At 35.6% G+C, this 15,076-nt stretch overlaps 1 protein-coding gene across 2 annotated transcripts in view; it reads right to left on the reverse strand.

Annotated features, from left to right (window-relative positions):
- CDH18 (cadherin 18) overlaps positions 1-15,076 on the reverse strand; it is a 302,248-nt gene that overhangs the window by 37,448 nt on the left and 249,724 nt on the right. For both annotated transcript variants that reach the window (XM_088130719.1, XM_088130718.1), the window contains exon 8: positions 7,786-7,919. In XM_088130719.1, the coding sequence (XP_087986845.1) occupies positions 7,786-7,919 (134 nt within the window). The remainder of the gene's footprint in view (positions 1-7,785; positions 7,920-15,076) is intronic.

Genomic DNA, 15,076 nt, shown 5'->3' on the forward strand with positions numbered 1-15,076 from the left:
CGAAGCTCTAGTGATAGAAAATTGGCTCAATGAGTTTTTCCCCTTACTCTCATGGAGCCCCTTCACGTTCTTATAGAACCCGTGGGTTTAGCAGAACAAAGTTTGAAAAACCCTGTGCTAGAAGCCCATGAATCCATGGCTTGCTCACATACTGGTTAACTACTATTTAGGATTCCATCCAAATAGAATACATTTCTTCAGAGGGTTCAGAATGATTTGCAATTGATATCGAGGGCAGCAGTTAGTACTTGGCTTTGCTAGACTGTGTTTTTTATATAAAATATTTCATTTATGCTTTTGCATAAACATAAGATATGACCAATGAAAAACTGAAAATCAAATGTGGATTGAATGCCATGCAAGAATATCACTCACAGCCTTCAGCTTGTGTATTTCATCACCTTTTATCTTTTTAAAGTTAAAAGGTGATGAAATACACAAGCTGAAGGCTTGTGCAGTATGCAGGCAGTGTCACTTGTTGCTTTTAAAGACAGAAACCATTTGCAATCACATTAAATCTGTAAATAGGAGAAGACCTATGGATGACTCAGCAAACAGCTGTATTGATTTGCATTTTCAAGCTAGGCTTAAAAAGACATTATTATTATTATTTTTTAAAATTATTGTATTATATCAAACTAATTGTAGAGGAAATAGGGAACAGCCCTGAAGGACAGGAGGAAGAGCCACTAAGGCAATGGTCAGATAAGCAGAGTTTGAGCCCAGGCCAAGGAACTAATTTAAGAAAACATTTCAGACAAGCCCTTCCCTTGTTCACACAAAGATAAAGTGAGGGAGGGCGAAGCCCATTCAGACTTGCAAGATTCTGTTTCTATAGCTGTTACAATAAAAGTAATCCTGACCTATATGGCACTGGTTTTTAGTTTCTTGTAGGACTGACACCAACTAATAGAAAAAAGAGTTTGGCTGATGCTTTGTTATCAACATTAAAAAAAAAAATCATATCAACTTTTTCTTGCTCTTTTGAAATTAGCTGTTTCTTAAACCTGGGCCAAAAAATGGCTGGTGGCTGGTGGCAAAATTCATCTGAATCCAAAGAGTATTGCAAATTGAAGAATGTGAAACTCACGTGCGCTGCTGCTATCCTAATACCAAATATGTGTCACTTTCAAGCTCCTCATGTTTCCATTCTTGAATTAATTTGTTTTGGTCTCCATATCAGTTTGCTGTTTTTTTTTTTTTAAGTTGACATTCTATAGAGGGCAGAGGAAAAGGGCAGGAAGAGGAGCCGCTACCAAGGCAATAGTCAGATAAAAGGGGCCTGAGCCCAGGCCAAGAAAGTAACAAGAATAAACACCTCAGACGAGCCCCTCCCTAGTTCACATGAAGATAAAGAGAGGGAGAGGAAAGTGCATTCAGACTTGCAAGAATCTGTTACTATAGCTTTACAATAAAAGTAGTACTGACCTACATAGCATCGGTTTCTTAGTCTGGGCTACCTTGAAGGGCTGACAAATCCATTTCCATGCATACTTTTCTTTATACATTCATTCTGTAGCCACCTTTCCTTACAAAATGCACATTTCAAATGCAAGACTTTTGCCACTGATTTCCATTAACATAATGCATTTTCCTGAACATTTCCTCCTAATATACAGATACATTTGCACTGATTTTTGGAGTTGCAAAATTTACTTGAGTTCCGATTGATGTATGAAATTAGAAAGAAAGAGTTGGATAATTCTGACCATGATTTTTAGACGTACTTCTGTTTAGGTCCTAGGCAGGCTAATCATTTATGTTTACTGAGGGAATCATCTTTCTTTGATGGGGTTATTTCTGAGGTACCTAAGCTCAGAATTCTGATCTTCACAGCTTTTGATCACCATAAGATGATGCCTGGTAACATAAATAGGAAGAATTGTTATATATTAATACGGGTAGCTTTTTGCATACCCTCTAATCATATTTCCACTGCTGTTTACTACTACTAGGTGATACAGTCAAACTTCATAATTTAATGTATAGAGAACAGTAGTGACAAGAATTGCATTAGTATAATGAACAGACACTTTGAGAAAGATGGCAAACTGATTTCTACTCTTGGGATTGAGTTAATACTTCAAACTAAATACGTTTCTATGGTAAAACATAATTTTATAGCTCAATATTAAGAGTTTAACCTCTGAAACCTGGAGATGTGCTACACGGTCTCTTTGTATACTATTTTTTTTTCTTTTCTGTTTCCACTGCAGCAAGCTTTCGGTTATAATTTAGTACTAATCATAAACAGATGTACAAGACTTAGCATTAACTAAGATTTTAATGTTTCATTGGGGTTTATTTGTGAAGTTGCATGTTTTGTGGTAGCTAGAAGGCAGAGGAACCATCTGATGCAGCAATTCAATGCAAATAAATCTCACCACCCTCTGCTTTAAACATTGCCTGCCTATATATTCCTTATACGGCATAGCATGTAAGAGATAACATTAGAAAAGGCCAACGAGAATGTTGATACTTTTCAAAAATTGAAACAGGATAGCTTAGATTGTCTACGCAATCAGATACAAGAAGGAAACTCCTTACAATTCTACTTAGATTGGGTATATTTACCTAGGCATACAGAAAGTGGGATGCAGATTCTAGCCGAAAGTACACACTTTTCTACTGGTTGATTTTGATGGAAATTTAAATTTATTTATTTATTTATTTGATTTTCTTTTGCACTGTCACTGTCATCTAGTACCAATGAGATCTACAGAATCTGGAGGTTTTGTCAAAATGACAAAATGTATGTTGTGACATCATGACAGAAGCTCCACTCCTTGTGTATATGCATGCAACATTATAAGATATGTTCAAAAGGGGTGAAGCCTCTGATATAATGCACATTTAATAATTTTCCCCAGTTTACTGGATGCCTAAGTGGGGGCAGGGGGAGGGAAAGCAAGAAGAAATGTGTGCCATGATGTTGAGATGTAAACTCCACCCTTTTTATCCTTGCATCACCATACAGTGTGCAAGTACATAAAGAGTGGAACTTGCATCATTTTGACAACTCTTGGTTTCCCATGGTTGTATTTACACTAACAGTTGCATATGTCATATTTTAAACAATTGAGTGCTTCCCCAGAACACCTTTCTCTTCTTCAACTGCCATTAGTTTTTTCTCCTGGGTTTTTCATATCACAATCCAATATCTCACTCTTCTAGAGCGGCTTCCACCCTGTCACTGGACAATGGATATACCTAATATTTATTTTAGCACAGAAATAAAACAGCAGAGAAGTTGCTACTACCACCATTAGCTTTAATATTGCCCTGAAAGATATAAGGAACAAATTTATTCCCTTCTTGTTCTGGAAGAAGCAATCTTTTACATGGACATATGGTTCAATATTATTTGTCATAATGAATGGTCTAGTCATGGTCATCTGGGGATTGAAACAGTTTCATAGGGTATGGAAAATATGCAAAAATAAGTAATTCAACATGCCATTTTGAATTCCTTCTAACATTATACACATATGAATATTCTTAGAGTTGATGCAAAATGTTTTTATTGTGGGTTAATTGAACATTTACTTAGTGGTCCTTTCTTGAACTTCTGCATAAAAAGGGGACAGAGTTCAATGGTACAGCACTTGATCTCACAGCCATTTACTTGTATATGGTTTCAGATCCCCTTTCTTCTGGTAATAGATCTTGTACGAGCATTAGTTCAGTTAATTATATCTACAAGTTCTAGCCAGAGGGATATATGCAAAACATTTTTGCTTTTGGGTCTGCTCCCAAAATTTTCTCAGAGTCCACCATCAAGAGATGTAACCTCATCTCTTTCATCTCAATAAATCTTGTTAAAAAAAGTCTATGAGAATATTGGATAATTACCTTAGATTTGAGACAGCTACTAAACAGCCTATGCAAAAAGCTTTGATATGTTCTGTGAAATGAAATTTATTAGGACTTGGACACATCATAACAGAATACCAAATAATAGCACAAATTGACAAATGTCACTGCCAGAGACAAAGTAGCATTACCTCAAGACAGTCTTGATGGCCTGAAGTTATATGGCTCCCTGGGTGGGAGATTCTATGCTGAAGAAGAACCCAGAGCTAGTGGACTAGAATCAAACAGAGTGGAAGGAGGGATTTCTAGAAAGTAGCCTAGCTTTTCAAGGAAATAACACAGTTCAAACATCTGCCAACAACTAGAGAAGAGTCCTGTCATGTGCTTTGCCTCTCAGACTTCATCTTCTCCTCCAACCCAAGTTTCAATATCTTTCAGTCAATTCTCATATCAGCAGGTATAGGTCCTGATTGACTATCAGCTCTTCTTACACCTTCACTTGGGGCAAATTACTTATTAAATTACTTTAATCTTCCTTGATGTAATCCTCCTTGAATAATGGGGTAGGAATTTCAGGATTATAAGTATGATTATTTCTTTCCTTACATGTGTAACCCATAACTGACCAATCACTAAGTAATCAAAAGTAACTATTATAAGGAGTTGTGTGATGCATGGATAAAAACTGGAAGAGGAGGTGGGAGCCACAATTCCCCTAAGGGCAAATGGGTATCCCTGTGGCCCTCCAGTGGCAAACTACCACCCAAACACTGTATAAAAAGGGAAACTTAACTGATGAACTGTTGCAATATGCAACAGTTTTGTCACTCTGAGTGAATTTTCTATGATCAGTCTCTGCTTTCTAATCAATACTAACTTGAACATGTAGCCTCCTTAAACCAGGGGAGCAATAAGACATATTCCTAGAAGCCCTAATAAGGAGACAGATGTCTTCCTGTTTAGCCCAATGAGAAATCAATATGTCTGACAATTGGCATGTCTGAACAGTTTGTGCTGGAACTGAATGCATGAATTATGCTGTAACTTAGAATCAGTACCTATATAATATTATGGACCATGTTTATTAATCTCTGAGGTTGGTGTGCTCACTCAAGACCCAGATGCTAATACAGATTGAGAGCTGATTGCTTCATCAAGAACTATCATATTCCATCTCTTAGCTGCATATTAAACACCACATTTCCTCAACTTAGAGAAAACAATTAGATAATTAATTCTTGTGGCATTATGGCTTCAGGAAAACATCATCCATATTTCTATCAGGGGCATCATTCACATATATTTCACATATAGCTTCCTGCTATATCTGAGTGGGAATATATGAGAATTAATGAATAACCGGGTGTTTAAAAACTGTCATTAAGAATGGTTGAGAAATGCGCCTTTTTAATGGGAAATTAAAGGCATTGTAGGAGGAGAGCTGTGTTAGTCTATGATAGCAAAAAAATAAAATAAAATAAAATAAAAAATCAGGATTCTGGTGATTTTAACAACAACATTTAATGCTGAAAGAATTTTCACTACCTTAGTCTTACTATTCTCCTTCATAAAGAAATGGCATGGTTACCCAGTATAACCCTCACAATGATAAAATTTGGGCAGTAAAATCTTTTGCAATACCGGTGGAAATACAGGAAACTTGTATTCATGGCTTTTAGTCATTCTTTTAAAAAAACACAAACCAGCACTATTTCTAATGGCCAATACTGAGGATGCTGAAAACAAACTAAACATGAAACATAGTTTTAAAAAGTGTGGCATATGGTAACATTAATCTGAACATTTTATTATGCCAATTTTACCCTACAGACTGATGCTTTTAGATTAGGGAAACTGATAGTATGTTTTGCATTGCTTAATGTAAGAAGGGGACATTTGGATTGCTGCTAATTTGGGGAGCAAGAGAATACTGATTATATTTTATCTCACCCCGTTCACACACCTAGTTCCCACACTACACTAAGCCAAAATGTGGTGTATCATTTACCGTACTATGTGAGCCTAGCCAATTGTGCTTTATTTAATAAACCACTGCTAACCAAGCTATTATTTAGTGTGATACATGAACTAAGCAATAATCTTATCACAGGAGTCCATTGCAATGTCTCCAATGCAGTCTTCTTACAAAAGAAAAACTGGTTGGGTCTGATTAGTGTCTAGATGGGAGACAAGCTAGGGATCTCATCTTAACCTGGGTCTGGTCTGTTTGACTATTAAGATATTCTTCTGTTCTAGTCAATTAAGAGGTTTCCAATAAAATAATCTCACCTAAAAAGACTAATAAAGCTCAGTATGTTGACTGGGCAGTAGTTGTCAGAACCAGGTCTATCATACTGCTTATAAGCTGGAACACAAGGGTTGGGATCAGCTCAGGTGTCCTCCTGTTCAATCTCTATCAGTATCCCCCTATAGAGCCCAAAGGAAAACTATAGCACCATTCAAGACTGAATCCCCAAAGGAAAAAATTATATACCAGATACTCTTAAGGCTTTAAAGCTAAAGCTACTATCTAAGTGCTGTAGATCAGTATCTGTGACTACCTTTGAGGGTTATCCAAACCATATTCTTAAGAGTAATTTTTTTCTAACACTTTTCTGCACTTGGAATCCAGTATGACTTATGCACGGATTTATAACTTCATGCATAAATTAATATTTTTATCTGAAACCCTTATGTGTATGGCTCTATCAGATAGCTAAATGTGGTCCTGGAAGAAAGAAATAGAAGATAATCTTTATCTATATGGATTTTCCACTCAACTGTGGTTTCAAAGTGCTGTTATAAAACAACAGGTTCTTGACACAGAATAGCCCACTATTTGTTTAATACGTTCTATAAAACTATAGAGGTATTTTCTCATTGGCATAGTTCAATGTTTTGTATACTCAGCTGGCTTTCATGCCTAAAGGAGACCTAGAACGTCTCCTGGTTTCTAGGCCAGCACCTTAACCACTACACCATACTTCTAATTCTAAATATATTTTTTCATGCAAAAGTTGGAGAAATTATGTCTGTGGAACATGTGCTATTATGATATCATTTCTACAAGGTCTTTGAGAAGCGTATACAGTATAATAATACCTAATAATTCAAGATGGGATAAGGAAGTTGATCAAAAAATGTTACGTTTTGTTTTATTATTGTTGATATAAGGTATTAATTAACCTGTTTTAGATTGACTTAAACTTGGGATAAGATACATGCTAAATTAATAAGATTTTATTTGTCTGAGTCTCTGATAGTAATAAACTTCAACCTAATAAAATATTTTGGCTTGAGCAATGTGAGGTTAGAAATGAATGAAATGTACCTTTAAAAAAAAGAAAGCACTAAAATTTACTTTTAAACAGAGTATGGTGATTACCAGATCCTTTTATTTCCAATTTGGGTCAATTCGATTTGTGCTCAATTAACAATCCAAATAAAATGTGAGCAGTTGTTTGATATTCATAATTCTTGAATATCTCTGTTTTAGTAAAGTTACTAGATACACTTACAGAAGTTTTGAAGTACACCATCCATTTTTTTCCTGAGGACTTATCTCTCTCTGGAATCTTAAGCACACAGGATTTATCTTGAAAGTCTAATCTCCTTTTACCCAAACACAATTGCATTCCAGTTAAAAACAGATAAAAATCATAGCAAAAGATTACAAAATTAGTTTATTATAACATACCATTCATACATACTCTGACATATTTCTGAACCAAGGCCCACAAAATATTTGTTTAACATATGTATTTGAACATTATGCGAGAAGCAATGAACTGAACTGCCCATTTTAGACAACTGAAGTAGCTTTGACGTGTTGTTCAGCTGCCAAGCTTGATAGATATTATGAGCAGCTAAAAGAGGATAATGCCATGTTATATCAATGTATACCTTTCCGAAAGATCCATTTTCCTCAAAACAAGTCCTATGGACTATGAACCCTGTGGGCTTGTTACCTACCAATTTCAGAAGCAGTGACTGTGATATTGTACCAAGGGGCTTCTTCTCTGTCAAAGACCTTGGCAGTCTTTATGGTTCCAGTATTTGCATCAATAGTGAAGTATCTATCTTCTGTGTTGTGATCAATGGAATATCTAGGAACACATAAAATTAAAACTTAAGTTTAAAAATAAATGCTAAGCATTCAGCAGTGAGCAAATTTCTTAACTGTTTACATTTATATTGGGGGAAGGGAGCAAAGCATAATCCTAGCCCCTTTGCAACTGGAGGGCCTTCTGCAGCCTTGAATGATTATGGCTGTTGGGATGGAAAATTCCTGGTTAGCTTGACCAATGGCCTCATTCAATATATGGGACCATTAAACACATCACTTCTGGAATCAACCACCTGCCAAAGGAGATCAGTTTCAGTTCTAACGTTGCTTCATGTACTGTACATTTCCAAGTATGCAGAGTGGCTGAATTTATGTACAATAAATATTACAGTTAAACTTTAAAGCTGTGAATTGGTCCTGCTTTTATTTGGTAGCAACAACACAAGTATTGCTTCTTCTAGAATAATGCTTCAGTGCTGATTTGGTTGTATATTATGTGCATGTATACCTATGATGTGGGGCTTTGTTTCCTTTCAGTTAAGCATTCTTTGACCATCTCCACTGAACATTACTATCTTCTAAAAGATACCATCCATTTACCCATATCGAACTGGTTCAAATATCATTAACATATGTTAGTCCAACTAAATGAAAGGGCTAAATTACAGTATATGTATGTAATTGCAAAATATAGCATAAATACTGTTCTGTGAATCTGCATACTTTTGTTAGCTTTGTTGATGAGGCCACCCTAGGCACTTAGAGTTATTTGTTAAGTGAACCACACTAGGACAACCGAAGGGATGGGTCTTCCTATAGCCCCTCTAGTTCATTCCACTATGAGTTATACTGTTCCTGAAATTCACTCAAAGTAGAGGAATTTATAAAAAATAATTCTGGAGATGAAGAACGGATGGTTTCCTACAGCTTTCTTTCTTACTTTGCTCTATTTCATCTCAAGCTCTTCCTCTCACTTTGGTTACACATGTGCATGATAATATAGTACAGAACAACAGTTTTCAGGCAGATAAATATAAATCTATGCATATTTTCCCACAGATGCACAAGTGAATTCATGCTCAATATACAAGACTACATAAAAAGGATCATGATAGAACCATGTGTCACAAAGTTGTACTTCTATACTAATAAGATATTACACAAAAAGAATTATGATGCACATGATTTTGAAACACAAAAGTACTACAGTCTTGCATGTTTTATCACACATGTGCATTAATAATTTTGTGGGGGGTGTTTGTACATGAGTCGAATGAACAGCCTTAAAAAGCACTCATACAGTACTCTTTACAGATTGGTAAATAATTAAAAATGAAACCGTTCATTGTATAGCTACAACTCTTAGAAAACAACGCTAACTTGGAATCTGAACATATAATGAGAAATTTGGATGAGAAGACTTTTAAAAATATCTCATATAGAACAAGTGATGGGACAGAGGGGGTGAAAAACAGAGGAGGAGACCTTGACTTACTTGCCCTTTCCATGTAAAAAAATATAGAGCTTCCCCTACTTAGGTGGACAGGAAATGCAACTGAAGTATCATATCTAGTTTGGATATTATAAACTTAAGAGAATTGAAGAAATAAAGGTCAAACATAGTGAAGAAAAAGGTACAACAGATATTAGGAGTGAGACATGAGAGACTGGAAGGCCAGAGAGTAGTCTATTAGAATAGTGATCAGAGATTATTGAAGCATTAGTCAAAGTTTAAAAAATAAAAGGAAAGGGGACAATTTTAGAGATACATCAAAGGTTCAATGATCAGCATTGAACTGTAGATGAATAAAAGGCTCAACAAAGACTGATGAATCAAATATAATCCCCATGGTTATTCACCTGGGCAGAAGAACAATCTATTATTTGTAGCAGAACTTCAAGGCAAAATAAGAGAAAGAATAGTGAGATTTTCAAAAGGACAGACAAGAGCTCAGTTTAGATCTGTTTAATTGGTTTAACAATTAAAGATGAGAAAAAAGCCAAGATAAAATGACAATCAGGTAGGTCATAATAGTAGACAGCGGGTAGAAGAATATGTTCTAGAACCAAAAGAGAGAGCTGCGTATCAGCTACAGAAATATGACATTAAATCCAAAGTAAATAAAATAGTAATAAAAGATTAAAGTTACAGGGATAAAAACCCCAACACCCTACAATTGGTCCTGTATCCTTGGTTAAGGCACAGTAATAAATAAACATGACTGCTACTACTGTATACAGAATTATACTAGAGAAAGAGAAACACACACACACACACACACACAGAAGAGTATATAAATATAAACAAAGTAAAGAACTGTACCTCAAAATTACACGGAAATGAGAACATGACCGAAAAATTTAGAACACATGGACAACTTAAATACTGACTAAACAATGACATCCTTTGCCTATCTGTATATGACACGCTGTTTGAATATGGATGATTTATATGTTTGACAATATACATATGAAAAAACACATTTTAGCAAAATAGGAAGAGTCCTCTCCCATATGACTAAGATTGCAATTATGATTCTCTTGGAAGTAACTACTACTACCGTTTATAATGGCTACTTTGAAATGAAAACACAGCCAGTATTCCTAAAATTCTATGCTGGCTGAAATTTTAATCTGAATCTAAGAAGAACTGGAGTGGGTGAGATCCAATATCCTAGTTCTGCACTCCACAGTATTAGCAGGAAGTTGATATGTAGAAGGTGAACTGAACAGCACCATTCTGCACACTTTCTCCAGAAATTGGTATATATAAGTATACTCCCTTTGATACTAGTACAAATAAACAACTACCGCAATAGTCTTCAGATGAAATCTGAAATGATACTCTTGGATGACAGAATAGGAATTCCTACCATTAAAAAGACAAGAACAGTTGCTAAAAGTACAGTTCTTATTAAGGGACAAAACTATAATTTATTCTTTTTTCACATATATATTTCTCTGAATCAGATCACAAGTTGGCTGTTATAACATGAAAACATGACCAAAGGTATCATTTTAATGTGCATTAAATGTGTTGTTTGTGAGAACAATATGAATGGGTGATTCGGATATGTGCATCTATGTGTATGCACACTGACAAAGTGTGACAGTGTGTTACTAATTTTTGGCTGCCACCTTCTTCTCTGACTATAATATAGAATGCCTTCTTACAGTTATAAAAATTTATTGTATCCCCTCACCCCCTTCAAAAACTGGCATTGTGATCCAGGGTGACTAAACCACTGAATATGAGAACTGAATAAATGAGTTCTTTTATTAATGAAAGCAAAGGCCTTGAAGTAGATAGGAGAAACAGAATGAGGGGGCATTCAGAAGAGATGGGTAAGCATTATCTTTCAAATTACACTTCACTGAAGGTTACCGTTAACAACTGAAGCAATTACAGGCATCCAGCAGAGAGGAGTTTACATTATGGGACTATGGTCCTAAGAACATTCAAATAACACCCATTATGATTTATCTTTTGTTTTAACTGTTACTTGCTCTTCTCATGCATTTCTGCAAAGTCAGACATAGCACAGCACACATGAAGTGTGCTTGGAATAAATGCTTCCATTTAATAACTTTGCTATAAGGAACCTGAAAAACTTTGGAGTTAGGATGATGCGTAGAGCACTAATATGTACACAACAAAAAATAATAAAAAAGCAGCAACGTGTTCAAACCAATCTACTTATGAATATTTTTAAAAACCCTAGTATTGAAAAGTCAAAATGCCTTTGTATGTATAGGTGTTTTTTTTCTCATAAACTAGCTATGCTTCTTCAGTGGCTTGAGCACATTAGAATACTATCAATAATCATACTTCCTATTCCTTCTTATCAGATATAAGGAGTCCACTTTCTTGACAATAAATCAAAAAGATTCAGTATCATAATACCTCTTGTGTCATCTGGGGAAAAAAAAATACAAATTTCTGTGTGACTGTTCACAAAACCTCAGACTGTGGCAAGATGGACATAAGATCATTAGCCAACTCTGTGGCATAGCACCCAGAAGTTGGCTCTTTGATGGAGATTCCAAAGATTTATTACACAGTAAGAAAGGCAAAGGACTTTCCCAAGACTCAACTGGAGGGACATGGCAAATTGTCCTTCTAAAGAAAAAGGCCCCAAGGACATTCAGCACACATATATGAAAAACATGTTACTGAAGAAATCATTTAAACCTCTGCCTTGATGGCATTCAGAGAAGTCCCCAAGGCCACTTATTGGAGTTCATTTCGCTGATTTAAAACAACTGGATAATGTAAATCTGTGTGGATTAAAACATTTTAGTTTGCTTTAATTTTATTTAATTCTGATGGATATATTTTAAATTTCCTGCTTCCTGTGGTAAGATTCTGAAGGGTGCCCAATTATGAAATGTAATAATATTATGGCTCATTCACAAAAAACCTCTTTTATTTATACAAAGATTTATAAACCAACTTACTTCATTTGAGTACAAGATCAACTAACGATTGGCATGTGTGAATGAGGCATCAGAAATACAGTATTACAGATGGAACTTTAATATATCTCAACCAGCTCAAAGACAGAAGTATTTATGGAGAATTTAGAGACCAGTAACCATATACAAGCTATGCATCTGAATCAAGCTATGCACATCTGAACCAATTTATTTAGTTCAGGGCTTCTCTAATTTTCCAGTTTTCACTGTAAATAACTCATTCCTATGAAAACTGCCCAAAGTAGAGGGAGCGTGAACCAGAAACATTTTTGTCAAGAGGGTAATTCACTATTAATAAGAAAATATGCCATTAATGATTGAAGCACATAGCACAAAGAAGGTTTCATCCAGCAAGGATACTACTTAAATTGTGTGTGTGTTGGATATATTGGATATATGTACACCTCAATTGCTTAGTTGTAACTGCGCAAATGTGATCAGCAATGCAGTATTAGGAGCAGGGGAGTTTCCTTACTGGTACTAATAGGCTGAAATTGTAATATTTCCTGCTGACTGCAATAATTAAGAATCAATCCTGCTTCTAAATTATACAGATAACTTCATGCTAAAGCATAAGAGTGGATCAAATGTTCGAACAGAGTATTGAAGTAGAATATCAAAATAATATTGATTCTAGTATAACAGAATGAATATGTGCAATACAAATCTGAATGAAATAAACTCCAGGCCATCATAGCCTCAGCTAAAAGTAAGCTGGAGAGATCCCCCCCCCCTTATTTTAGTTGCAGAAGCAGGCAACAAGAAATAACGTCCATCACTTCATACTAGATAATACTGCACAACAATTAGTTGAGGTGGAAAGCCAGAGGCGGCAATAAGACTGTCCTGCATGCTTCACTAACTTCTCATAAAAGGAGCACTTTAAAGAGCACAGAGAGCTGTTTAAACTTTTGCAGCTTCTTGAATTTGGCATATACATTCTACCTGGCCTGGAAATAAAGCTGGTGCATTGTACCCAAAAAGGAATAGAAGAATGTGGTTTGTACTTCATGCAGAAATGTCTCCTGCACTGACTAGCCTCTAGCTGTTAACAACACAATGAGGGAGCATTTTCTAACAGAGTAGCCAACATGGTGCTGTATTTGCTATCATAGCAGTGACAATAAAGGGCATCACAAAAGGAAAACATAGACTCAGATGGTATTGTGTAGCGTTCAATCTCATTTCATTAAAACCTTTTGTATAATTTGAAAAGCCATCTCAAACTATCGGTTCATACTTCTGCAAAAGTCATCTGTTCCTCTCCATAAAGACCAGTGATCAGGGAATTGTCTTTATCTTCCTCTGCTTTTGGTGCAGCTTTGCCAGTCATTTGTTTTGTCCTTTAATGATTTTTGACCAAAAAAAAAAAAAAAGAAAGAAAGAAAGAAAAGAAAAGAAAAAAGCACTTCCCAGTCCTAACCTGGATATACTTTTCTTTTTCCAGATGGCATCTGTGGCAGATCTGTGGCAAGATGGACATAAGATGGCAGATCTGTGGCAAGATGGCTTCTGGCATTCAGATGGCATCTGGTTGGTTAATTTTAGTTACCTAGTTGGGCATGGGTTGTTTTGGTCTATTTTGTGGTTATTTGGTAGTTTGAGAGAGGTAGATGGGGCAGTCTAGTGAGGCAGGTGCAAGGAATGAGGGAGGATATCTGGTGATTCTTTCCATCATGTTCTCCATGTTATGCCCTGACACTGATTGCTTTTTGGAAGTTGGTTAACATAGAACTCTTTTAGATGTCTTTTTTGTTTGTTTGCTTAGGTATAGGCTGATGCCATCATGTACATTACTTTTGTATATGCTCTAGCTGTTTTAGTATGGACGCTGTTTTATTTTGATCATTAATTATTTAATCCTGTTACCATTAATGTTTTATTACTCTTACAGTGGATGTTTTATGCTGCCTACCACCACCTGCAGTGGTACAGAAATTAATACACAAACAAATAAATGTGCTGTGGTATAACACAACTCAATTTTTAAAAAATCTCAAGAAAATGATATGTATAATGATGATAATTCATATTCAACATAGTGTCTCTCAAGCAACCAATTAATAACAATGGACACATCATAATGTTGAAGACAACCAGTAAGTGCATAAATGTATAATGGGGGCCAAATAATATCCTTCTTACATACATGATGCTGAACTGCATAGTAGGTAGAGTAGGAAAGATGAAGCTGCCTGATGAAGCTGGAAGGGAAGGTGACAGATGATAAAGACCAGGTGTTGTCTTTTCTGCAGTGTCAATGGAGCAGAATGTAGAGGTGTCAGCTCAGCCCATAGTAAAGTCACCTCATGTTGTTATCAAACCCTACATTCCTGCAGTAAAGGATGTGTTATAATTTAGACTGGTTTTATAAGTCCTATGTATCGTTTACAGAGGGTATATAACCTATAACCTTACTTTAACTAGAGCTCTTTTGCATTCCTTTGGCTGGGAGCCCAGCACTCACTGTAGTACTGCATGCCAATTAAATTTACTTTATTCCATCTATCTCCAAATGCTTTGGTTCCTTACTGAAGAGGGCATTTTTCCCACAACAGAATGTCAGAGACAACCAGTACATGCATAACTTTACATAACAAAAAATATGACAACCAATTTATAATCACCAAAAGAGGTCAAACAGCTAAATATGTAACCCCATATCATACTCAAAGCACACATACACATACTCTAAAAAAAAAAAAATCAATAAAAAACCAT

The sequence above is a fragment of the Python bivittatus genome, unplaced genomic scaffold, assembly GCF_059951505.1.
Source record: "Python bivittatus isolate LINGU-HERP-01145 unplaced genomic scaffold, Pbiv_v1 ctg000840_np1212, whole genome shotgun sequence".
In the NCBI taxonomy this organism is placed as follows: Eukaryota; Metazoa; Chordata; class Lepidosauria; order Squamata; family Pythonidae; genus Python; species Python bivittatus.